The following is a 27,140-nucleotide window of genomic DNA, read 5'->3' on the forward strand; positions in this document are numbered from 1 at the left end:
ATAGTTGTTGCACTGAGGTTAATTCTACGGTCTTATTTTTTGTACTTCAGCCCCGGTTTCTCTGGTCTCTTAGGCTGATGGTCTTCCTTCTCTGGGCTCATCTGTGAGGCGAAGCGATATTCTTTAAAATGCTTGCTTCATCTGAAAATCATTGTTTTATGCCCACTCCTGCCAGCCTGTCGCAAAACTTCAATGATTTGGGAAGATGTCCAAATTTGATACTAGGTCTGCTACTCAAACTAGTTTTTTTGTCTCATGGAACAAGACACACCCTTTTTTATTTTGAAGACACTGATGAGATTAAGACAAGTGTACTACTGAGATAACGTGTCTGCAGTCATCCATTAGCATGCGTAAGCACATCTTGTTTGGAATCAACCTGCGTGTATATGAACTAACACTCCGGTATTTGTTGTGTTCTACGGTCCTCATTTCTCTAAAGTCAGTCGTGATGACTCTACTTCTATTGTTGATTTTCATATTTTGATTCTTCTCTAATTTCCACCCCCCACCCCTACCCCCCGGCCCCTTGGCTAGTCTAATGAAAGGTTTGTCAAATATGTTGATCTTTTGGAAGAACTAACTTGGAGTGGCATTGATTTTCCTCTGTTGTTTTTATCCGCTGGGCTTAGCCCTGGTTAACTGAGCACAGGAGGGTGTATCGGTCAGCAGTCCAAATCCATCCGCGGAGGGAGAAGGGGGAGACGCAATGATTTCATCTTAGAAAGCTGGGGAGCAGTTTGACTCTGCCCTATAGGGTCACTGTGAGCTGGAGTCAAACGGCAATGGACTTGTTTGGGGTATTTATCTTCATTCTGCATTTTTCTCATTCCCTTCCTTTCTTGCCTAAAGTTTAGCTTGCCCTCCCCCCCTCTTTTTTCTAATTTCTCTCTGCTTGCGTTTGGTATGTCATTTTTACTTTCATTGACCGCAAACTATTTCCTAATGTACTTGGCGCTTTAAAAAAAAAATTTAATCCACTGGTTATTTAAGAGTGAGTTGTTTCACTTCAATATAGTTGAGAATTTCCCCCAAATTCTTTCTGTCTTTGATTTAACTTTTTTTTTTTCCATTGTGGTTGGAGAACACTTTGCTGGACTTGGATTCTTTTAACATTAACTGATGCTTGTGTTATAGCCTAAGATCCGGCCTATCTGGGAAAACGTCCCATGTGCCCTGGAGAAGAGACGCGTGGGTGTTGAGTGTTCCTTCCATAGATATCCGTAGACCCACTTGGTTTGCAAGGATGTTCCCAACTTCTATTTACTTGTATTCTGTTATATTTTACTCATTATTGAAAGTGGGATATTAATGTTCCTAGTGATTCCTGTTGAATTGTTGATTTCTCCTTTCAAATCTTAAGCTTTGTTTCATTTATCTCTGGGGGTTCTGTTATAAGATGTATGTGTGCGTGCAATGAATTGCCCTTTTAGCATGATAAAATGCCCTTCTCTGCTTCTAGTCACATATGTGCGTGTGTGTCTGTGTATGTTTGAAGGAGCCCTAGTGGTGCAGTTGTTATGAGTTGGGCTGCAATTCAAAAGGTCAACAGTTCGAAACTACCAATGGCTTCTTGGGAGAAAGATGGGGCTTTGTTCTCCCATAAACAGTTACAATCTCAGAGAGTCACAAGGGTAGTTCTACCCTGGTCTATAAGGTCACAGTGAGTTGGCATCAACTGAAGTGCAGTGAGTTTGGTTTTTGGTTTGGTGTGTGTATATGTGGTAGTTACATAATCTGGTATCAATTTGAGAGGATTATAAGTGAAGGGGTGGAGTCTGGCATGTCAATCAAGAGATAACCAATGAGACTTCTGTGTGGGCATGGCCTCCTGAGAATTCTGGGAACTCCTAGATTTCTTCCGTGGAGGTGGAAGACTTCCCTCTCTCTGCTCACTCCCTTGGAGATGCTCTACTGACAAGACACAGGGCACTACACCCTGGGAGCTGAAGAAGCCACATGGACCTACCCTGATGCAACCAGACCTCCAGAGCTGGAGAAACCACAGAGAGACCCCTGCCAGCACTGAGATGCTTACAACGGCACTGGACCCAAAGACTTTCTACCCACTGGCCTGTGATCATCCTGCATTTGACATCATTGCATGTGTTTTGTGAGTCTGAAGAGGACTTTATAGATTGGTATCAGACATATGGGCAAATATCAGACTTAATGGCTTGGACTGAACTGGGTTAGGATGTTTTCTTAACATACAATTACCCTTTATATAAAACTCTCTCTTATATACATATGTGTGTTTATGAATTTGTTTCTCTACCTGGACTAACACTGTAGATTCTATTTTGTATAATATTATCATAGTTCCTCCAGCTCCATAGTATAAAGCCAAATATGACTACCCAGATCAACTGAAGTACCAACTTACAGGAGGCAGTTTGAGTCCCCATGCAGTCGATGGAATGACATAAAATAGGATGGTGCTGGTGCTCATGGGGTCAGTTCCGGCTCCTAGTGACCTTATCTGTGTACAACAGAACGAAACCCACCCCGTCATCCTCACAAGTGTTCCTGTGGTTGAGCCCGTTGCTGCAGCCTCTGTACCCATCCATCTCCTTGAGGATCTTCCTCGTTTTCGCTGCCCCTCTACTTTGCCAAGCATAATGTCCTTTTCCAGGGACTGTCTCTCCCGGGAAGGTGTCCAAAGGATGTGATGAAGTCTTGCCATCCTTGACCACAGGCGCATTCTGGAAGGCAGTGTGCACAAAGGACAGTGTGTACAAATGAAAATAGAGCGGTCGATAATTTCTGGAAAACTGGAAATTGGAATGCAGGGCAAAGAACTTGGAGCCAAGTGGCCCAATTGAAGATCTGCCCCTGTCAGTTTCTACCTCAGAGAGGTTTCTGTCATAAGCCCCAGTTTTCTCAACTTGGAAAGGATAATAATATGAAAAACAAAACCAAGGGTCTGAGATTTAAGTGAGAGAAGGTGAAGGAAAATACTTTCTAAACCATAAAGCATGATGCAGGACCTTGGGTCAATATAAGGAATTTATGAAAATAATACTTCCTCAGACTGATGGTTTAAAACCATTTTATATGAACATCCTTTAGAATAACCGAGAAGACCGAAAGAGACAGGAGCACGTCTCCAGCGTGACGCAGGCCCGTAACATTCACACCGTTAGAGAGGAATTGTGCCTGCATCCGGCCAGTGAATCCCAAATGCCCTGAGCCTGGTCTATTTGAGCTGCGATCAGTGGCCACAATTCACGTGGATGCTTTAACAAGTGTCCTCCTCTTATGGCTGGTTGGTCCATAGAGACAACGTGCTGGTCTTTACCATCTCTCTCTGTGGGATGACAGGACCAGACAGTGCTTTGTCCTGTGCTACAAAGGGTCACTGTGAGCCAGAACCCACTCGATGGCCCCCAACAACTGCCAACAGCACCTCGAAAGCGAGGGCAGTAAACTTAGGGGCAGTCACTTTGTCGGGGTGGGGGTGGGGCACCTGGGAGAAGTAGGTGGAGAATGACTGCACAACTCGAAGAAGATCCTTCGGTTCATCGACATGTACCTGCAGAGACGGCTGAATTGGTGCCTGGGCTGCTATACCTATCCCCCACAACATAAAACTGTCCACACGAGAAGAGATACCGTGCTCAGTGTGTTGGGGTTTCAGTTACCTGAAAAATACATCAGTGTAGGAATGTCTTAGAGGAACCCAAAAAAGAATGGCTTCATCTTTCAACAGCGTTTGTTTTGGAAGCTCACATTCAACAACCGTGTGTTAGTCTGGGTAGACCAGAGAAACAAATTCACAGACACTCCTAGGTGTGTAAGAAAGAGCTTGATAAGTAAGAGCGATTGAATATTGAGAAAACATCCCAGCCCAGTCCAGATCAAGTCCATGAGTCCAATATTACTCCACATGTCTGATACCAATCTATAAATTCCTCTTCAGACTTACACAACACATGCAATTACACCGAATGCAGGAAGATCATGGGCCAGTGAGTGGGAAGTCTTGTGGATCCAGTGGCGGTGGAAGCAGCTCAGCACTGGCGTGGGTCTCCATGTGGCTTCTCCAGCTCCAGGGTTCGGCTCCATCAGCATAGTTCCACGTGGCTTGTCAACAGGAATGTCTTGCAGGGAGAGAGTGTGTCTATCCTGCATCCAGCGAACTGTTTTTTACGCCTCCAAATGAGGCCATCAATCAGTGGCCTGATTGACCGGCTAAATTCTATCCCTTCTCAAGTTGGCACCAGATTATGTAATTACCACAAGTACTATTTCCAAAGAACTGGGGTGAGCCACAGATCTGATAAGCAAAGAAAGGTTAGCTGACTTACAGGCTCTCTAAAGTTAGTGTCGTCATAAGTCAGCATGGCCTTGATGGCAGTGATTTTTGTAACCTTCAGGGGTGGTGGTCTTCTTCTCCTTCTTCAAATAAACAAAAAGAAGCTAAAACCTCTCATGCTGATTTGAAAACCAAGGGACCCTACACTCTCACTTATCAAAGGGGATCACTGTCGCTCTATATCTGATAGTGGGAAGAAAAAATACTGTGGCAGTTATATAACTTGAGGGAACTGTCAACTTGAGCGTAGGGGTGGAGTCTAGTCTGTCAATCAGGTCATAGCCAATGAGGCCTCTGTATGGGCGTCCTTCTCCTGAGGATTCTGGGAACTCCTGTGTTCCTCCCTGGAGGCGGGACACACATTCTCCCTGTAAGACATTTCTGATGACAAAACACATGGAGCTATGCTGATGGAGCTAGAGCCTTGCTGCTGGAGGAGCCATGTGGTGACCCCGGCCAGCACTGAGATGTTTCCACCACCACTGGATCCACAAGACTTTCCATCCACTGGCCTGTGATCTTCCTGCATTCGGTGTCATTGCATGTGTTGCGTGAGTCTGAAGAGGAATTTATAAACTGGCATCAGACATAAGGGCTCATATCAGACTTATGGACTTGATCTGGACTGGGCTGAGATGTTTCTTTACTATGCAAGTAGTCTTTGATATAAAGCTCTCTTTCAAAAATAAAATAAAGCTCTCTCTTACACACATATGAGTGTGTATGAATTTATTTCTAGTAAACCCAGACTAACACAAATATGACTTCCTACTGCTCATCATATCCTAACAGACTATGTGGAAGAGAAAAAAATTTTAAAACAGTTTATTCAATCTTAAAGCACTCATCGTTGAATTCATGTTGAGTTCTGTTGGCAGCAGTCTAGGTTGAACTGGGTATTCATCCCCCTCCCCCACCAGAAGATGTGCTGAAGTCAGAGGCACTAGCTCCCTTGGGGCCTCTGAATGTATTCTTGTTTGGGAACAGGGTCTTTGCAGATGTAATCAAGTTAAACGAGTTCCTCCTGGATTGGGGTGCCCTAACCCAGTGCCTGGGGTTTTTATTAAATGAAGGAAGTTTGGACACAGAGACACACAGGGGAGAGTGCCAGGCAATAAGAGCAGTAGAGGTTGGCGTGAGGCTAGCCAGGGTTGACCAGTAGCCACCAGACGCCAGTGAGCAGCGTGCAGCGTGCAGCAGTCACTCCCACGTGGCTCTCCAGAGGGAGCTAACCTTGTAGACGTCTACCAGCACAGAGATGACAGAATACATTTGTTTGTTTAAGCTACTGTATATACTCGAGTATAAGCCGAGGCACCTAATTTTATGGCGAAAAACTGGGAGGCTTTTTCAGCATTAAAAATGTGCTGAACAACTCTGCTTATACGTGAGTATATATACAGTATTTGGGTTGCGGTTTCAAGGTATGGCACTCCTAGGAAACTGATGGAGCAAGTCCTGAAGTATTTTAAAAATGGTTTTCTACCCTATCAAAGACAAGGAAAAGCAACGGGGATGGTAGCTTAATGTTCATGGTTTTGTGAAATGTCTTTTGTGATATTAAAATAAGAATCGGCTCCAGCAGTGTGATAGTTAGGTTTATTGTGCAACCCTGGCCAATAGGAACTTGTGGGATTAATCAGGCCTCAGTTTGATTGGAGGGCAAAGAGATAAATGACTCTGCGAGGCCCGCCGCCCCCTCTCTCTTGCTCTCTGGTGATTGGAGTGCGTGCTGCTGCTGTAGCTAGTTCTCTGCTTCAACCTGTGAGCTACACTACCTGTGGGCCAGGTCAACCTACAGATTGTGTTGCTAGAGCTTGAGGCTCCTTCAAGAGCTGCTTTGCCATGCTGCTGGTGTGTACATCACTTGAGCTTGGAGCTGGTGGATCCTGTCACCTTGCATTTGCTTGCATTAGATATCCCATCCTGGCCTGCCTCACTAAGCTCCCGAGTTACTGACTGTTGGTGACCCACCCTGCTGCTTGCTGCCTGTGGGCAGACTCTGCTGTTTGCTTCCTTGACCTTGGACCCAGCTGTCCATGTGAGTTAAAGGACTTCCAGTATATTAACTGTTCCACAGAAGGGAGCTGAACTGAGTCTCTGTACTGCTGTGTGGGCTAATTGACTGTTATACATTCCTTTTGGCTGCACAAACCTGTCTTTATATATATATATATAATCATAAGTGTCCTGGTTTTGTTTCTCTGGAGAACCCTGCCTAACACAAGCAGTCAGCAAGCTTTCTTTTTTTCCTTAATAAAGGACTAGGTAGACCAAAGTATTTTAGGTTTTGTGGGCCACAAGGTATCTTTCTTAACTATTAATTCTATCACTGTGATGAGAAAACAGCTATAGACAGTCTCTGAATGACTGCACATGGATGTGCCTCAATAAAGCTTTATTTATTAAATCATATGGTGGGAGTAAACTCCTCATGCTGTAGTTTGCCCCCGACTTGGCTGAATAAGAAAGACCTCACTCATATATCTGGAGAGGTTACAGGAGATAATGTGGGAGAAGTGTATTATAAACAGTATTTTAAATTAGCCATCAATGGGGAGAGTTAACTGTTTAAGACAATAAATACCCAATCCAGCTTTTCATCGGAAGCACCTGGGAAGCAGATTTCCAGTCTACTGAGAAAGACTTCAGTAGGTCCAGGAATCTTCATCTTCTCCAGTCAGACGTATTGATTTAAAAACCAGATGTTCGTAGAAATGTATTTGGACCGAAAAAACAACCAACTCGTTTCTCTGGAGTCAACCCTGACACATGGAGACTCCTAGGCTGTCAGAGTAGAACCGTGTCGCCCTGGGCTTGCTCTCGTCACAAGTACTTTGCTAGGTCTTTCTTCTGAGCCACCCGTGGGTGGACTTGAAACACCAACCTGCCGGTTAGCAGCCCGATGCCTGGACTGCTTGTTCCCGCAGGGACCCCGGAGCCAAAGAGCAGGAGAGTGGGATACAGATGAACTCTCAGCAGTCCACCGTGGGACACCACTGCAGATGGCGAATTCCCGGAGGGCTGCATGCTCGCCAGGAATCTCCACGGGACCGGAGGGCCAGACGCTGACCCTCGATGGGGTGATGGTGACACTTTGGAGTTCATAGAGGGTACCAGGTCCACCGTCCGTGACACTGAGCTCTGAGGAGACAGCTTGGCTTCCAGCCGGGCTTCCCCACAGCCTAGCCTACGACAGGAAACAAAGTCACTGCGCCTTTGGGTGCCAAGGCGCCCTGATCGGTAACAGAGGGGCATGCGCTTGCTGCTCTGGACACGCTTTTCCAGGGACAAACCTGGGATGCTATGGAAGACAGAAGATCTATGGAGGTAGCATTTGAGAACTTTTCATCTTTTGTCCCTTATGAAATTAATTAAACGCAAGGGGTTGAGAGAAGAAAAAAAATAATTTAACACCAGATGACATACCAGTTTATTACCCTTTGGCAGGATTTTAATAGATTTTCAAAATCAAGTTTGGCCCCATCTTCAGAGGACCTCTGGTGGCTTCGGGGGTCACAGGTTGTGGAGCTGCTCAGTGAAAGGTCAGCACTGGGACCCTCTGCTCCCCCTGGGGAGACAGATGACGCTGTCCGCTCTTATGAAGATGCTCAGCCTTGGAAGAAGCTGGAGGAAGTAGTTCTACTGTGTGTGATCGAGTTGCTCTGAGTCTGGTTTGGGTTTTTAATACTCCTCAGAGTTTTATGAAGAGTTTCCTTTCAATCACCGCTTTCAGTAACTTCTTCATTCCACTTTCCCAAAGACACTTCATTTGTAAGTTCTGTGCAGAAGTGGTGATAGATACCAGTTTATTATAATGAGCTGTGGCCGGCTGGGGGCCGAACAAAGCCATGCAGGTGCCTTTTGTGCCTAAGCATTCAAAGGTATAGCAGAGTCTCTGTCTTTTAGGGACATCATTTAAATATAGCCATCTCTGCGTCCTATGATCAAAGCAGAGTAAAACGCTATTCAAGAGGATGGGACAAGAGGAAGAGACGTGAGCTGGTGGAAGGATCTGCCTACACAGCACATTACAATTATTGTTGATTTTGTGATACTTAAGGTTTAAGACATTTTAGAAACAAATGGCACTGAGAAAACTGGATATCCATCTGCAGGAAAATGAAGCAGGATGCATGCCTCACATATAGAAAAATGAACGTAAGATGGATCAAAGGCTTTAATATAAAACCAGCAACTACACAGGCCATCAAGAGGAAAGACCCAAGCACATTTAGGGGCCCTACTATGTGGCATATGCATTAGGAGGGGCCTTCACAACGTTCTTGAAAAGAGAATGCCGTTGTGTTTTCATTCCATTTCCCCAGAAACTTTCTGAAGGCCCCTTGCCTTCTATCACACATAATAGAAAACACAGTCAGCAGAAGATAAAGTAGATGACTCCCTCCCTCCCATAGAGTTGATGCTGACTCACAGGGACCCTGTAGGACAGGGAAGAATTGCCCTGTGGGTTTCCAAGGCTGTAGCTGTTCACGGGAGTTGAAAGCTCTGTTTCTCCTGTGGAGTGGCTGGTGGTTTTGAAGTAGATGAACAGAAGCTCCTAAAAATGTGACACTTAGAATCAAGAGAAAACTCACCAACTGGGGTAAAAATAATTGTCATTGACATCTTAGACAAGGGACTAATTCTTAAATGTTCAGAAAACGTCAACACATCAACAAGAAAATGACCAATAACTCAATTGAAAATGAACAGCCACTTCCCCAGAGAAGCAATTCAGGCTCCAGACATTCTTCAAATGTATGAAGACATGCTAACGGTCATCAGCCATTAGAGAGATGCAATCAAAACAACAAAACAAAACACACACAATAGAAAACAACAAGTGCTGGTGAGGCTATGGAGACGGAACGCCCAGACATGGCTGGAAGGACGATAAAATGGTGCAAGCACCGTGGAAAATGCTACGGCACGTCCTTAAAAAGTGACACCCACAAAAAGAAACACGAACACAACCTTGAAGAGTAACAATGAATCTACTCAACACCCCATCACGTGATGGACCTGGGGGACATTCTCTTGCTCACGGCCATCGAGTTGATGCCGACTCACAGTGACCCGATAGGACAGAGTAGAATGGCCCTTGTGGGTTTCGACAAGGCTCTCTACTCCGACAGAGCATTAGTCTTGGAAACCCACAAGGACTGCTCTGTCCTGCCCTGTAGGGTGGGTCACTGAGGCAGACTCGGCTAGATGGCAGTGACTTGGGGTCTGGGACATCTGTATGGGAGCAGAACATCTCATCGTTCTCCAGAGGGATGGCTGGTGGGTTTTAATTGCCCACCTTGTGGTTAGCAGCCCTAGCCATAGCCCAGTGTACCAGCAGAGTTTCTTGAAGGACATTAATTTGAGGGAAATTAGTCTGTCACAAAGGAAAGATATTTTTTGAGATCACTATTGTTAAGACATCAAGGAAGTTTTCCTACTAAGGAAAAAAAATCTTTGATGGTTACCAGGTGTGGGAAGGGAAGGGTAAGTTACTGGCTAGAGCAGCACTTCTCAACCTGTGGGTCTCAACCTTTTGGGGGTTGAATGACCCTTTCACAGGGGTTGCCCCATTCATAACAGTAGCAAAATGACAGCAATGAAGTAGCAACGAAAATAATGTTATGGTGGTGGTAGGGGGAACACCACCACATGAGGAACTGTATGAAAAGGTCACGGCATCAGAAAGGTTGAGAACCACAGGCCTAGAGGATAAACATGAGTAAACTTGGGTGAAGGGGAAAGCAGTACAATAAAAGAGGGGTCGACAACAATTGACACTAAGAAGACAGTAGGAGAGGAGCAAGGGGTAAAGGACACAGAGGTAAATGTTGTTATAGACACAACTCTGCAATAATGGTGATCTCACAACTGGAGCAAGAGACAACGTTATGATCAATGGAGAAGGGGTTGAAGTTGTCAAGGATTTCATTCGGCTTGGCTCCACCATCAATGCCATGGAAGAAGTAGTCAAGAAAGATGCAATTGGTGTATTGCATTGGGCAGATCTGCTACAAAAGACCTCTTTAAGGTATTGAAGGCCAAGGATGGTACTTTGAGGACTGGCGTTCACCTGACCCACGCCATGATATGCTCATGAAAGTTGAACCAAGAATAAAGAAGACCAGGATGCGTTTGGATGGACGTGGTGACTAATATAGAAAGTACTTGGACTTCCATAAGGATGGTGAAGGACCAGACAGTGTTTCAGTCTGTCGAATACAGGGCCACTGAGTTGAAACTGACCTCTAACAACAAGGCAGTAGAGGCATGGAGACACGGAGACTGAATTGGTATGGGAGATAACGTGGTAGTATAGTCTAAGGTGACCAGATTGTAACACTTGTAAAGCGGGGCACCATTGATAAAACTCATATCCTGGCGAAATAGCCACATGGCAGCTGAAACCATATACCCTAGCTTGTCATGCATACTTTCCAAAAATCGCGACTTTTAAAAAATGCTGCAGGACACAGGACAAATTGTTAAAAATCAGGACTGTCCTGCAAAAAGCGGGACGTCTGGTCACCGTAGCCTGGTGGCTCAGGACGATAGTCCTAGGAGAAACACACATCAATCGGCATAATATAACCCCCAAAGGCAATGGTCTACCTTCTGGTTTGGTGAGTAACAACTGGGTCTTAAAAGCTCATGAACAGCTAGCCAAGGTACAGTCATTAGTGTCTCCCTGTCTGGGGGAGGGTAGAGTGTTGAGAAGTGAAAGATGGGCACTATTAATGCAGTGGACTAATGAACACAAACACCTGTCTCTACAACCCTGAGATCAGAAAAACTAGATGGTGCCCGACTACCACAACCAACGCGCTCAAAAGAACCACATGAGAAGGCCTTGAATCAAGTAGGAGAAAAATGTGGACCAAACACAATATTATAAGAAAGATGAGGCTTGCTGGAGACTGGAGGAACCCAATATTATGGCCTTTAACCACCCTTGGGGTCTGGAACTGAACTCACTCTTGTGGCTCAATTTTCAGTCAAACAAGAGAGGCCTATATTGGTGAACAATAACACTCATGGAGTATGCACATCGTAGATTAAGCAACCAGTTGAAATAAAGAGGACAAAGTTCAGAAGGGTTAGAGAAGGGAGAATGGAAACAGGGAACGCAGGGAGGAAGTGGGATAAGTGATGTTTCATTGTGGGGACGGCAACCAATGAGAAACAAGATGCGTATGAATTGAATAGAAAACAGATTTCCTCTGTAAACCTTCTTCACCTGTTTTTAAAAAAAGGGATTTGGAAATAGAAATACCATATAAACGAGCAATCTCAATATGTGAAATCTATGCCCTATAGAAATAAGAGCTGTGCCCTCAATCGACATAAGTATACCCATGTTTGCAGCACTATGATGGCCTTGCTTTCTCTTTATTATATACATTGATACAGCACATACAACTTCTAATCTCTTGTATTTAATTCTCAACCATTGTCTCTAAATACATATTAAGAATTAATGGTTCATACCAAGTTTTGTATGGTTATAAATTAGGAAACAATATTAGATTATGGGGGCCACTGTGAATGTTTAATTCAGGAAATTATATCACTAAAATAAAAGGGAAACATTCACATTATAATCTTCTACAAAAAAAATTGGATTAAACCTCCCTGCTCACTACAGTGGATGAGAAAGATGACATTTTCTACTCCCATAGAGTTAGTCTTAGAAACCCACAGGGCCAGTTCTATCTTGCCCTGTCGGGTTTGTTATGAGTCGGAATTCACTTGATGATAGTGAGTCTAATAGGTTTACTGTGCCAATGAGTTGGGATTCACTTGATGACAGTGAGTGTGATAGTTAGGTTATTGTGCCAACTAGGCCAACAGGAACATGCGACCAGAGTTCAATTAGGTTCCAGCTTGATTGGAGGGAAATGAGATAAATGGCTTTCCAAAGCGCACTTTCTCTCTTCCTCCCTGGTGATCGGACCAGCGTGTTGCTGCCCGGGCTAGTTCTTTGCCTCAACCTTGTGCCGCACTACCTGTAGGCCAAGCCAACTCGTAGATCCCAACGCTACAGCTTGAGTCTCCTTTGAGACCTGCTTTGCCACGTACGTTGTTTGAGCGTAAGGCTGGTGGATCCAGTTGCTTTGTATTGCTTGAGTTCGAGATCCCATGTTGCAGCCCCAGCCTGCTGTCTGCTGACTGCAAGCAGTCTGCCTGTCTTGCCTGAGGAAAGACTGATGTTTGCTTCCTTGACATTGGACCAGAAGGACCTTCAGTATATTAACTGTTCCATGAAAGTGAGTTGAACTGAGTCCTCTGTACCGACTGCTGTGTGAGCTATTTAGCTGTTACATTCCTTCGTGCTGTATCAAACCTGTCCGTTTACATATATAACCATAAGTGTCCTGGTTTAGTTTCTCTACAGAACCCTAACACAGTGACTTTGGTTTGATTGGCTCACTACCAGAACCTCTGCTATGATGTGACATACGTGTCTCCCCAAATCTCAAACTCTTTATACTTTATCCATAATTGTGCAATAAAACCATTGGATTGTGGGGAAAGATGACATTAAAAAAAAAAGGAACCTAATGTAAACATTAAGGAGCCCTAGTGGTGCAGTGCTCACCATGGTGGGTTACACTCTAGACTGCCAACAACAAGGTCAATAGTTCAAAACCACAGGCTGCTCTGTAGAGGTCAGGGAGGCTTTCTAGTCCTGTAAAGATTTGGTCTTGGAAACCCACCAGGGCAATTTTTCCTGCCTTTTAGGGTTGCTGAGTCGGAACTGACTCGATGGTAGGGAGTGAGCCGATCAGTGGTGCAGTGGGCTAAGTATTGGGTCCTCTAAAGTTTGATAATCTCAGAAACCCAAAGGGAAGGTCTACTCTGTCCAGTACGCTGGTGGCTTTGGGTTGGTTAGTGTGTAGTCCATTAAACATGCTTTATGAAGTAGTTTGGATTATCAAAATGTGACCAGAGACACAGAGTGAGCACATGTGAGAATATGACACCAATAAGCCTCTCTTGACACAAGGTTGTTATAAACCTTCCGTTGGTAAGAACATGTCGAGTTGTCTGCAAAGTGCAATCAAGAGAGGTTGCCCTGGAACGTCCCTGGGTCTTCCTTGAGGATGCAAGGTCACCTTTCAGTACATATAATCTGTCGTGGAAGTTTCTATTATTTGCTCACATGTGGTGACACAGAGACTGCAACATGACCACAGGTTGAAGTCAAACGATGAGGACATTCAGTTTCACTTTCGCTTCTTCAAGGTTCAGCTTGAAGACACTCTCCATCTGGGGCTGCCTTAACATTGGCATGACACACACAGACACGCGATTGAAATAGAGGAGACCAAGGGTTACTTTGTGAGTCATCCAAGTGCTTTATTGTACACAGCCTGCTCATGTCTGGAGTGTACATTTAGCACTGGGAGATACAATGCAAACTTCCTCACTGTCCAAATAAGCGGTTTATCAACAGAAGAGGATGACAGAGACGGTTACAGACAAAGATAAAGCTTTCTTTTTTTTTTTTTTTTCGTAAATTCCTAAAAGCATACAGAGTGGCCACGGGCGGGGGGGTGGGGGTGGGATATTCAGGTACTTTATTCTTTACTTCAGGGTCTCTTTCTAGGCGTGTGTCAAAGGAACCACAGGATAACTTTGGAACACCACAGCTGGCTGGAAGCCAGAGTTCACTGTGGACGATCGCATCACAGTATGAACCCATTGAAAGACATGATACTGGGAAGACACAACTCGGCAAGAGGGCTTCAAAAACTTGGTGGGAAAAAATGGGATGCAAAGATCCTGGAATCTCTCTTTAGAGCCTTTGAAGCCCTCTCGGGTTGTGGTGGTGGTAACATCATTTTGCTGAGGGGACCAGACCTGCACAAGTCCAGTACAGCGGTTTCCAAAGGCTGCCCTGTTCATCCTTTCTGAAGTAAACCCACAGACCGGGCGCATAATTGCAGTCTTAATAGCATTCGAGTTAAGTTACTGGAAGAGGCGCTATGGCAGGTGGGATTTGTTGAGTTATATGTAATTATCGTGTTTTCCCCCTTATCTCTTTCTGAAACTGCCTACAAAAATCATCGCATGTTTTAAACAAAGAATTTCAAAGGCACAGCTTCAGCACAGTGTATGAGTGTGGCGACCTAACTCTAAGCAAGTCTGATATCCCAGCTTGCTGCCTTCCAGAAAACGCAAGGACGATGGTAAGTACGTGATTGAAATTTAAGAGCTTGATCGGACACAATCAGCACAGTTTAGGGCAATGAATTTACATAACTGGATTGGGGCTAAATGTATCTATTTAAAACATCGTTAGGTTGGTAAATGTCAATCTGGAGGGAACAGCCCCCTTCCCCCTCCACTGTGAGATATCATCTACCAGGTCCTTTGAACAAGACATTCATTTGGGAACGGGGCTGCAGGAGACATCTGGAGAATGACAAACAAAGATTATTTCACCTCCGCGGCAAAATGACTTTACATGTAAACGTCACAAAATCGCGTGCTGTACATTAAAATTTTAGATTCAAAAATATCCCTGTTTTCCTAATAATGTAAACAGTACGTTTGAGGGTTTGCTTTGAAAGGGGCAATTCAGAACAGAATGCCACCGTCGTCGTCGTTGTCGACACAATGACTGAAAACATAAAGCGCCGGCGGTTCGGGTTGGCGCTCAGTGACAGGGGCAATGGAGAGTCCCACCGCTGGGCCCACTGCCCCGTGGTGGGAGGGGTAGATTCCATTGCCCCAAACTATGCACTTTCCAGGTCAGTTTTATGTCTTTTGTAGTATGAATTGCCATATTGCAACATAAGACGTTCAACAAGGAAGAAGCTCTGGGGAAGGGAAGAGAGGGAAGCGGGCTTCCTGGACACAAGTTCCCGAGGTGAACATGTACAGACAGAGTCACAGGGGCATCAGCTTCTGGCTGGAAGGGGGCTGGTTGCGGCCAGCTGGGGTCCTGGTGCGCTGTGCGGAGGCTGAGCCCTGGGGCAGTGCATCCAGGGGAGGCCAGCACCCCCCATTTGGTGCCAAGGGGCTTGTGTTACCACTAGTAAGGAGTGTCAGCGTGCGGGGAACAAGTGTAACATTCGCAGTTAGGTTGGTTTGTTTTTTAATCATCATTATTTTCATCATTATTATGAATACTGTCTCACATCTTTCAACTCAGGAAAAAATAAAATAAACTGGTCTACAGTTTACTGTGGGATGTCAGCACGGTTGGTCTGACATGCATGTCCTCCCCCCTCTCATGTGCTCATTCATTCATTTAGTCATTCATTCATTCATCCACAGATGGGATCCGAGTTGGTTGCCATAGCACAATCTGACTGGAGCTGACCTGTTTTGATTTTTTTCTTTCTGTTTTTTTTGAAATGCACACACACGCACACACACACACACAAACACACCGGTCAGAAATAGCTAGAAGAAGACCTATGCTGGGAAGTATCAGGTAGCTGTTAAAGCGAGTAGCCCCGAATCCATCATCTTGGCCTGAAGATGTAAACAAGGAGGTTTGCTTCCTGCAAGATGAGTGCTTCGCGGAGCTCGGTTTCCATGTTTCCTGCACTGAAGCCACCTCTGTCCTTCCCACAGTGCACGTCCGTCCAAGGCAGCCTGGGAGGTTACGTCAAGATGTGGCCGATAAAGTCCAAAAAGCGCTTTGAATACTGCTCCGGGTTCACCGTGGAGATCTCCGCCCCCGCCTGGTAAGTGACAAAGGGAGGAGACATGGACAGAAGGCTCATGATTTCCCAACGCAACCAGGCAACATCTGCAGCTAGTTTCAATCGCAGCCAAGTAGAAAGCTAATCATGTCCGAGTCTATGACGCCCCTGGCCTTAACGCTCCCATGGTGGAGACTGTGACAAGATCGGGGGGCTGAGTAATCAGGGCTCCCAATCAAGAAGCTGTGCCCGAGAATGAGGCTCCTTACCCAGGGCCCCACGCGCCACAGGCAGCGTCTCCCCACGCTGGGAGGAGGCCGGCTTTCCTCAGCAGCTGGTCACGGGGATGCTACCATTCCCTTCACGGACCTGTGTCCAGGAGGAAGGCTGCCCCCCTGCAGAAGTTCAGCGGGCGATGTGAATATTAGCTACACAGGCTAGAAGTCAGACGGCAGGGAGCGACCAGCCCGTTTCCTGAGCCGCAAAGGGCAAAGCCAGGATGTGACTGACGGCACCAGGCACTCCTGTCAGAGACCCATGCTCTCTGCCCATGAAGGGGTGCAAAGGGCCACATGCTGGACTGTGAGCCAAAAGGGTGGTGGGCCCAACACATCTAGCAAGACACCTTGGAAGTAAGGCTGAGTGGTTGGCCATGGCCTTGAAGACCCTGTGGAGCAGTCTGCTGTTGGAATCGTGCTGGCAACCAACACCACCGCAATCACTAGCACCGCCACTAGCACCATGACCACCATCATGACCACCTTCATGACCACCACCACCACTACCACCACCTCCACCACCTCCATGACCACTACCACCACCACCACCACCACCACCACCACCACCACCACCACCTCCATGACCACTACTGCCGCCACCACTACCACTACCACCACCACCACCTCCATGACCACTACTACCGTCACCACCACCACCACCATCATCACTACCACCACCACCATCACTACTACCACCATCATCATGACCAGCAGCAGCAGCACCACCACCACCATCACTACCACCATCACTACCACTATCACTATCATTACCACCACCACCTCAATGACCACTGCTACCACCACCACCATCACCACCACAATCACCATCACCACTACCACCATCATCATGACCACCATCATGACCACTACCACCACCACCTCAATGACCACTACCACCACCACCATCACTACTACCACCATCATCAGGACCAGCACCACCACCACCTCAATGACCACCACCACCACCATCACCACCACCACCTCCACCATCACCATCACTACTACCACCATCATCATGACCAGCACCACCATCACCATCACCACCACCACCACTACAATCACCACCACTATCATACCCCACTACCACCATCATCACCATGACCAGCACCACCACCTCCACCACCACCACAATCACCATCACTACTACCACCATCATCATGACCAGCACCACCACCATCACCATCACCACCTCCACCACCACCACAATCACCATCACTACTACCACCATCATCATGACCAGCACCACCATCACCACCACCACCACTACAATCACCACCACTATCATACCCCTCTACCACCATCATCATCATGACCAGCACCACCACCACCACCACCTCCACCATCACTACAATCACCACCACTATCATACCCCACCACCACCACCTCTACCTCTACCTCCACCTCCACCATCACTACCACCACCTCAACCATCATCACTACCACCAGCACCATCACTACCCCCACACTCGCTGGGAAACCTGTTGCCCGGGGCTGCCAGGATCTCACAGGGGGCCGGGGCCGGGACGCCGAGAAGGGCCCCGCCAGCACCTGCAGACCACATTCCTAATGCTGAGAGTAATGTCTTGGTCTTGCAAGCGGCCCACCGTGTTCCGCCAGGTGGTCGATTATGGAAGTGAGCTGCAGACTGCCCGGAGAGGCTGCGAGGGAACCCAGTTTGCTTTTTGTGATGGTACAGTTCACATGTCACATGACGCAGCCGCATACTTGAGGGTGGGCTGGGACCCAATGTTTTGCAGGATGACATGCGCACCAGCCTCCTTTCCTCGCGCGTTCCCTCAGACAGCCTCATCAGCAGGAGAGCTGTGCCCTTGATGAGCTGAGGAAACCGAAGTGCCAGGAGTACTTGCTCCAGGAATTCCTACCCAGGTCCCTGTTGGCAACAATGCCCATGGTTTTCCTCAAGGCGAGGGGAGGCGTTTCCACAGAGCCTTTCCAAGACCTCGTCTCTGGCGTCTTGGCCTGGATTCAGAAACTGGGCAAGGGGCGCTTCATCTGGGTTGCCCATGTTTTACAAACAGTTCTTAGATTCTCCTGCCAACCGCTGGGTGAGAGCTACTGCCCAGCTACTCCTACGCCTGCACAGTGTGGGCTGGGCAAGGTCTGGACGCGGCAGGTGCCCCAGACATGGCTGTGGACACTGACTGATAAAAAGACTTTGGAGACTGGAATGCATGGTCTTAGGCTGACTCCATTTCGAGGGTGACAGGCTGTTTGCTTTTAAAGATAAAGCCAAGAGTCTTCGATAGGGGCTACTCTTTTGGGGTTCTCTGTGCTGGGGAAGCACCTCTTCTGCAGTGTTTTTATCACAACAGAGCAGGGCTCACCTGTGTGGACTGAGCTGGGCTCTCTGGCAGCCTGCGATTCCGGGGAAGCCAGAGCAGGCAAGTGTGGGCCCCTGGCAGAGCAGGGCAGTAGGGACACAGAGCAGGCAGCCAGGCTGGGGCCTGGCTAGGAAAGGTGGCCACTACTCACTGGCTAGGGACCAGGACAAGTATCTTTCAAGTGAGCAACCACGTCATGGGCAGAAACCCTGGGGTCTCCCTCACAGACTTGTTGGGAGAACTCTACAAGTGACCTGTGCCTGGCGACAACAGGTACTGGGGCCCAGCAGACTCAGGGAGGGGGCTGAGGTGTGGCGAGTACAAGGCAGGGGTCCTAAGGGGGGCTTCTCAGAGGGAGATCGCCAGGCCAGTCTGTCAAGGCCCCGCTGGGTGGCTTCGAACCACCAACCTTGCCATTAGCAGTCTAATGCGTAACTGTGTGTGTCCCCCACCCCTCCCCCAGGGCTCCCAGAACAGTAGTCACGAAGAGCAAACGGTAGAAAGGGCATTATTAAACTTTGATCCAACCTACAAATAAGCGTGTAACCTCCCAAAAAATCCGATGCGCCACGAGGAAGGCACAAGACTACCGCTCATTTTGGAAGTCTCTTAATCGCAATACTGCATTCGCCTTGAACATGTAGTATCTAAGACATTCAACTCGGGCCACCATGTTACTCTTTAAAACCTTTCTTCCCACAGGAAAACGAGGTCCGTCGTATTCTAGCGACGCCTGTGTCTACGGATCACCCGGCATGGACAGAGGTGCTGAGGCTGGGTGTCGGCGACTGACCCGGGTCGCAGGGAGCAGGTGACTCGGATCGCTAAGGCGCTGGGCGCCGCGTGGGTGGTCCTGGCACTGCAGGCAGCAGCGGGGACCCAGGGGTGGAAGGCATGGTGGCGGGGGAGGTACTTACGCCGTGCTTCACGGTTTTCGCTGCGTGGGCAGCTTTCTTCTTTGCATCATAGTGAGTGAGGATGTCAATGATCGCCATGAAGTACACCTCTTTCCTCGGCGCGCCTGGAAAAGGAGGCTAACCGTGACTGCGGGGCACAGGTAGGGGCATCGGTTTAATGGGGTAGGAGGGGAATCCCTCAAAAACAATCACTTAAAACTCACTCCCATGGAGTCGACTCTGGCCCATAGCGACCCTAAAGGACAGGGAAGAACTGACCCCGTGGGTTTCCGAGACTGGAACTCTTTAAGGGAGTAGAGGGACCCCTTTATCCCGCGGAACAGCCGGTGGGGTTTCCCATCCGTTGCGCTTGCGGTGAGTGAGCCGCGCAACGTGGAACCGCTGTGCAACGTAGGCTCCTTACACCCAACACCAAAGAGACCTTTCTGTAAGTTCCCTGGTTCCCGCATAGCCCTACCAGGATGACAGCGTAATCCTCCGATCCTGGTCCTCTTGCAAATTAAAAAAAAAGAGGAAATGATGACATGCACCAAGTTATGAAGAGGGGAAGTCTAAGAGTAAGTCAGAGTGTTTTTATATTTTCTCCTAATCTGTATTTTATTGAATGCCTATGTATTGTTTTAAAGAAACCAAACCAGACTCACTGCCATGGAGTCGATTCCGATACATAGCGGGGGCTATATGGGGTTTTCTACTCCCACAGTGACAGGCTCGGGAAGCCACAGGAGCTGTTCTATACGACCCTATAGGGTCACTGTGAGTTTCATGTATTGTTTGGGTGTAAAGAAAAAACAAAATCCTATTTTTTAAATTGAAGATTCTATAAAACAAGTAGAACTATTGATGCCCCATTTAACCTTTTTGACCAGGAGATGCAAATGCTCTTAATCAATTCTCTCTGGAGACAAGGCCAGATCAAGGACAACGGCACACTTTACTGCCAATGTCGATCTCCTATAGACTTCTACCGCTAGGGCGCTGTTCCACTTAGAATATGAAAAGAACCGTACATAGAACCCTATCTATTTTTTTTGTTGTGGAAATGATTTTCTTCAGCAATACAGAAGTGAAAGAAAACATAACTCAAACCCACTTGGTGGCTATGTCAACTGAGATACCCCCCTGCACACCCCCTAACAAGAATTACAGTTTTTAATACTAACAAAAGAAGAGGTTTGCTTTTATCAGTGTCCCTCAAATATTCTGGCTTTTAGAAAATGTGTAAGTAGTTAACATGGAATAGAATAGTCCTTTAAATATGAAACCTAGGTATTGGTGGTTAAGAATGTCCCCACTCTATAGCAGAGGGCCCCAGGCCCCTCAGTGTGGGGGACCAGCAGAGGACATCCCAGTTGCTAACCAGAGCCTGCCACCCTATACACTAGGGCACGGGGTCAGAAGGAAAGGGCTGTAGGTGATGGTATCCCTGCTGTGTAAGATTTCCATGTGAGACCCTGACTCATAAATACGCGGCACATTCATGATGCTTTTGATGCATACAAAGGTGAAGGCAGTGTGGTGTATTTTGATGTTGTAGGCTGTCAAGTTGATTCTATCTTCTAGTGACTCGAAATGGTGGAGCAGAACCATCCCATAATGCTTCCTAGATGGGCATTTTTACAGGGGCAGATTGCCGGCAGTCCTTCCCAGCTAGTGGGTTTGAACCACCAACGTTTCAGTCAGCTAATGACTAACTATGGCCCCAGCAGGGTGCTCTCTCTAAACAGGTACACACAGCCCTAGCTGTGTGTGTGTGTGTGTGTGTGTGCACATCTACACACCAAGGGGGTTGAAACAGTGCATGGGGCAATGGAATTGAGAGAGAAGGTAATCTTTCCACGTACTTTTTGAAGCCCCCTCATATGTCTGCATGTATAAAAACTAGTGGCTTCAGTCTAAGCAGCGTCACAAACTTCAAGGACCTCATCAAATTCACTTTCAACCCAGTGCTTGCAGCTGCGTCTAATGGACTCTGGTTCCCATCGGCTTAGCCGGTCCTGGACCCCAGAGGACGGGTCTTCCTGCGGCTCGGGAGACTGGGGTTAGGGATGTATCAAGAGAGTGGATAATGAAGGGCGGCTTACTGTCATGGCATTTTATTCCATACACATCAATGTTGGGGTCGAACTCCCCGGGAGCCAGGGGCGGGGAGCTGTTGAGTGTGTTTCCGGGGCTGTCTGGTGGGGTTCCCACCGGGTGGGTCCCGTCGCTCTCCCCCTCCTCTTCCCCGTCGTTCTCATCACACTCGACTTCCTCCTGTTCAGCTCGCTCCACGTCGTGGATGCCCACCAGGAGGCTGTAGTCCATGAGCTTCAACTGCGCGAGGAACTGCGGGGAGGACACGACACGGTCAGTTGTAAACTTCCATGGAGACCAGGGTTTGAAAGACAACGAGATGATGCCCGGTGTGAGGGGGGCCCACCGTGGAAGAGGCGCCCCTAAGAGGAGGTGGGGCACCAGCCAGGGTTGGCCTGCTCTCAGCCAGGGACACAGCCTCCCCACAGCCCCCCCCCGGGGGGAGGGTTGACTGGCTCACAGCAAGAATTAAGTTCCCTGAACTGGGAGGCAGGGCAGATGGGCACCAAAGCGCAGGGCAGGACTGGTAGCGAGGAGGGTCAGAGCCAAGGGGGCTCATGGCAAAACCCAGGGACCTGCCCAGGAGCTTCCAGCAGTCTCTCAGGATGGTTTGCGGGAAGCACAGCGCGCATATCCATCTGCATAGTAGGTGCACCGAGCTGTGCCACTACCCCAATGGATGGCCCAGTTGTCTTGCTCCCCCACCAAACCTAGAAGGTGACATGGCTAAGGTAACTGTCACTCATCACCACATTCTGCTTGGTCACTGAAGGCGGTAGTGTTGCGGACACAAGGTGGCCTCCCATCTCCTAGCGGGCTGTTTCCTGTCCCACTCCCCTCCCCTCCAGACCTCTGAGATCTCGAGTTGGCTAGGTTGACCTAGAGCAACGCATGGCCTCAGGCTCACTGGGGAGCTTCTTTACATAAAGGTCTGGAACTTCCGGCCCCAAGGGGAACGGAATCTATCCACAGAGGCTTGCAGGCCCCCCGGCCTGCCTCCTAGGCTGTCCGCAGACTGCGCCCCCAATAAGGAGTGCTAGGTAGGGAGGAGCGGGGCAGCTGCTGTCAGCTTCTCCTCCCTGCTTCTGGTCTTCCCCGCCATGCATCCTGCGGGCTAGCCTCAACCTCCCCATCTGTTCGGAGCTTAGAGTCCAGCAAAAAAGAACTCAGTGCTTATATGCCGAAACTTAAAGCTGGGTGGAAGTGATCCGCTTATTTAAAGTGGATCCCCCTCACAAGGGGAGAGCGACCCCACCACTGGGTGTCTGGGCTGTCACTCTGCAGCAGCGACTGCCAACACCCATCTCCAGGGCTTCTGGAGGCTGACCGTTTGGTGAGGGTGCAATGTTACCCCACTGGGCCACCAGGCGCCTTGATAGAAGGAAACTTTATTAAAACAGAGGGCCAGTGCCCCAGGCCGGAGGCTACTGTGCCATCCCATGGCCTCACCAGAAACTCCCCCACTGTAGACATCACAAGAACAAGCTTTTCAGCATTTCCAGCCCCTCTACCAGACTGCTTCTAACTCAAGCTCAAAGGATACTCCTTCCCCCATCAGTCCTGGCGGCAGCTGGCCTCCAGGTGCCCTGACCCAGAGAGTCCTCCAGTGTCCCCCCTGCTGCCCACCCTCATTGTCTGTCTGCTGTCCATAGCCGGGGACTTGGCTAGGGCCCCACCGGAGAGCGAGTGAGCCAACAGGCCCAGGAAGAGGAAGAGTCTGTGCAGTATTCCAGAGCCAAGAAGGCGTCACTGCCTCTGGGGTCATGGAGGCTGCATGGAAGCACATCTCCACAGTCTAAGGGGAGCCAGTGGTGTCTACAGAGGCCGTTCCCCAGAGAGCAGCAGGGTCTGGGCCTGCCTTCCCCTTCAGGGGATCGTGGGCCTTGTGTTTGAGAAACCTATCGATCAATCATAGTCAGGGGTACTCAGTCGCACCCAACACTCGAAACATGGCTAAGCTAAGCGCTCAATTGGTGAGCTTGCTTCTGCTCAACCAATTGTCCTGGAGACTGTGCCAGGGGGTTGTTTACCTCTGCTCTGCTGGCGTAAAGGGTCACCTTCACTGTCCCTCCTTTGAGCGTGGTGCCTGGCTGTGACCCCGGCATCAGGCTCCCCCGGTCTGTCCCCAGCCCACTGCAGAGGCAGTGGGCAGGCGGATGCTAGAAGTTGGCAGTATCCCCAGCCCTGCCCTGGGTCCTTGTGCATCTGCTCGCTCGATGACAGGGAAGGGCCCTCCTTCCCTTTGCTGGCTCCCTCGGGGTCCTGGGAAGGTCCCTACCTCCTCTCCAACCCTGGGGAGAGGAAGCCCACTTCAAACTACAAAGCTGCTCAGCCCGGCCCTGCCCTTACTACATCCCTCACTCCCCTGGGCTCACGTGCCTCTGACACATGACAGCACTGTTGTGCCTGCTAGACGACTGTGAGGCACACCACCAAGAGGTTCCGCCTTGCGCTGCCCTCCATCGACCACATTCCGGGGCTGCCTGTGGGCCAACATGTGTACCCGTCTGCTGGAATCAACGGCAGCCTGGTCTTCAGGCTGTACATTCTTGTCACTAAGAGATGAGACCCGTGGCTACCTGGATCTTGTTATCAAGCTCTACCTAAAGGAGGTACACCCCAAATTTCCCGAGGGAGGGAAGGTGTCTCTGTACCTGGATAGCCTGCAGATTGGGGACACAGTGGAGTTCCGGGGACCGAGTGGATTGCTCCCCTATGCCGGGAAAGGGGATTTTCACCTTAAGCCCAACAAGAAGTCTTCCCCTGAACTCTCAGTGGCAAAACAACTGGGAATGATTGCTGGCAGGACAGGGATCGCCTCAATGTTACAACTGATCGGGCCATCAGAGCAAGAGCCCAGCTTCCTGGGGGCTCGGTGCTGACTTTCAGCAGCCGATGCCTGTTCTTTCTTTTGGTGCATCTCTGGGTTGGCCCAAACTACCACCTGTGGACCAGCGGTAAGGGTGTGAACTGCACCAGCACAGACTGAGCTCGTGGTGGTGAACAAGCCACGTTTATGGAAGGAATGAATGGGAAGCCTGTTTCCCTTTCTCCAGTCATCTCCCCCTTAACTCTCTCCAAGTCCCCCTAGTGCCTCATCTCCAAAAAATAACAACCCAAACCAAGTACAAACAAAGAGCAAGGCAACAACAAAAAGCCTCTGTTCCAGCCTGCCCAGGGCAGCAGCCCTGGATGGATCAGAGCAAGAGGCTGCCTGCGCCCAACCTGCTCCCGGTCTGGGGCTATGCATCATGGCAGCTCCCCAGACCAGAGCCTTCTCCACCGCCAGGGCTGTTCACAGAGGCGGGGCAGGCTGGAGCTCACTTGCCGGGCGTCCAGGCCTGTGGGGCCCCCACTGTGCAGGTCTTCTTATAGTAAGGAAATGCCTGCACTGAATCAATGCAAGGCAGTCAGCTCCCAGCACAGCCCAGCGCACCCCCGAATCCATACTGGAACGAGAACTGCGGATCTAGCTGAGGTGTTCTGATATGAAAGTCCAGGAAGCCAATTACAGTCCCAACTGGGAACTAGACACACTTTGTTACCACCGTGGTGCATAGTGGGAAAGACAAGGTACAGTACAATGAAGAACACAGTACAATACAGGTATGGTACAGTGAACATGATACAGTACAGGTACAGTACAGGTACAGCACAGTGAAGAGCACAGTACAGTACAGGTACAGTGAAGAGCGCAGTACAGGTACAGGTGCAGTGAAGAGCACAGCACACTGAAGAGCATGGTACAGTGAAGAGCACGATACAGTACAGTGAAGAGCACAATACAGTACAGGTACAGTACAGTGGAGAGTAGGTACAGTACAGGTACAGTGAAGAGTACAGTACAGGTGCAGTGAAGAGCATAGGACAGTGAAGAGCGCAGTACAGGTGCAGTGAAGAGCATAGTACAGGTACAGCACTGTGAAGAGCACAGCACACTGAAGAGCATGGTACAGTGAAGAGCACGATACAGTACAGGTACGGTGCAGTGAAGAGCACAGTACAGGTACAGTACAGTGAAGAGCATAGGACAGTGAAGAGCACAGTACAGGTACAGCACTGTGAAGAGCACAGCACACTGAAGAGCATGGTACAGTGAAGAGCACGATACAGTACAGGTACGGTGCAGTGAAGAGCACAGTACAGGTACAGTACAGTGAAGAGCACAGGACAGTGAAGAGCACAGTACAGGTACAGAACAGTGAAGAGCACGATACAGTACAATGAAGAGCATGATACAGTACAGGTACACTACAGTGAAGAGCACGATACAGTACCGGTACAGTGAAGAGTGCAGTGCAGTGAAGAATACAGTACAGGTACAGTGAGCACAGCACAGTGAAGAGTACAGTACAGGTACAGTACAGTGAAGAGCATGATACAGTAAGGTACAGTGAAGAGTACAGTACAGGTGCAGTGAAGAGCACAGTACAGGTACAGTACAGTGAAGAGCACAGGACAGTGAAGAGCACAGTACAGGTACAGAACAGTGAAGAGCACGGTACAGTGAAGAGCATGATACAGTACAATGAAGAGCATGATACAGTACAGGCACACTACAGTGAAGAGCACGATACAGTACAGGTACAGTGAAGAGTACAGTGCTGTGAAGAATACAGTACAGGTACAGTGAGAAGCACAGCACAGGTACAGTACAGTGAAGAGCATGATACAGTACAGGTACAGTGAAGAGTACAGTACAGGTGCAGTACAGTGAAGAGCATGATACAGTACAGGTGCAGTGAAGAGTACAGTACAGGTGCAGTGAAGAGCACAGTACAGGTACAGTGCAGTGAAGAGTACAGTACAGGTGCAGTAAAGAGCACAGTACAGTGAAGAGCACAGTGCAGGTGCAGTGAAGAGCACAGCACAGGTATAGTGAGAAGCACAGCACAGTGAAGAGTACAGTACAAGTACAGTGAAGAGCACAGTAATGAAGAGCATGATATTTTACAGGTACAGTGAAGAGCACAGTACAGGTGCAGTGAAGAGCACAGCGCACTGAAGAGCACAGTACAGGTACAGTGAGAAGCACAGCACAATGAAGAGCACAGTACAGGTACAGTACAGTGAAGAGCATGATATAGTACAGCACACTGAAGAGCACAGTGCAGTGAAGAGCACAACACACTGAAGAGCGCAGTACAGTGAAGAGCACAGCACACTGAAGAGTGCAGAGAAGAGCACAGCGCAGCGAAGAGCACAGCACACTGAAGAGCACAGTACAGGTACAGTGAAGAGTACAGGTACAGTACAGTGAAGAGCACAGTACAGGTGCAGTGAAGAGTGCAGTACAGCGAAGAGCACAGCGCAGTACAGTGAAGAGTGCAGTACAGGTGCAGTGAAGAGCACAGTACAGGTACAGTGAGAAGCACAGCACAATGAAGAACACAGTACAGGTACAGTGAAGAGTACAGTACAGGTACAGTTCAGTGAAGAGTACAGTGCAGCGAAGAGCACAGCACACTGAAGAGCACAGTACAGTGAAGAGTACAGGTACATTACAGTGAATAGCACCGTACAGTGAAGAGTACCATACAGGT

The 27,140-nt window shown here is 48.6% G+C and overlaps 1 protein-coding gene across 2 annotated transcripts in view; it reads right to left on the reverse strand.

The window, feature by feature from the left end:
* Nucleotides 1-13,663: 13,663 nt before the first annotated feature.
* The window catches only part of PIP4K2A (phosphatidylinositol-5-phosphate 4-kinase type 2 alpha), a 255,060-nt gene continuing 241,583 nt past the window's right edge, over nucleotides 13,664-27,140 (reverse strand). For both annotated transcript variants that reach the window (XM_075552483.1, XM_075552482.1), the window contains 3 exons: nucleotides 21,606-21,849; nucleotides 19,522-19,625; nucleotides 13,664-16,023 (listed from right to left, as the gene is read on the reverse strand). In XM_075552483.1, the coding sequence (XP_075408598.1) occupies nucleotides 15,943-16,023; nucleotides 19,522-19,625; nucleotides 21,606-21,849 (429 nt within the window). In that variant the 3' untranslated portion in view covers nucleotides 13,664-15,942. The remainder of the gene's footprint in view (nucleotides 16,024-19,521; nucleotides 19,626-21,605; nucleotides 21,850-27,140) is intronic.

Source organism: Tenrec ecaudatus, chromosome 6, assembly GCF_050624435.1.
Source record: "Tenrec ecaudatus isolate mTenEca1 chromosome 6, mTenEca1.hap1, whole genome shotgun sequence".
Lineage (NCBI taxonomy): Eukaryota > Metazoa > Chordata > Mammalia > Afrosoricida > Tenrecidae > Tenrec > Tenrec ecaudatus.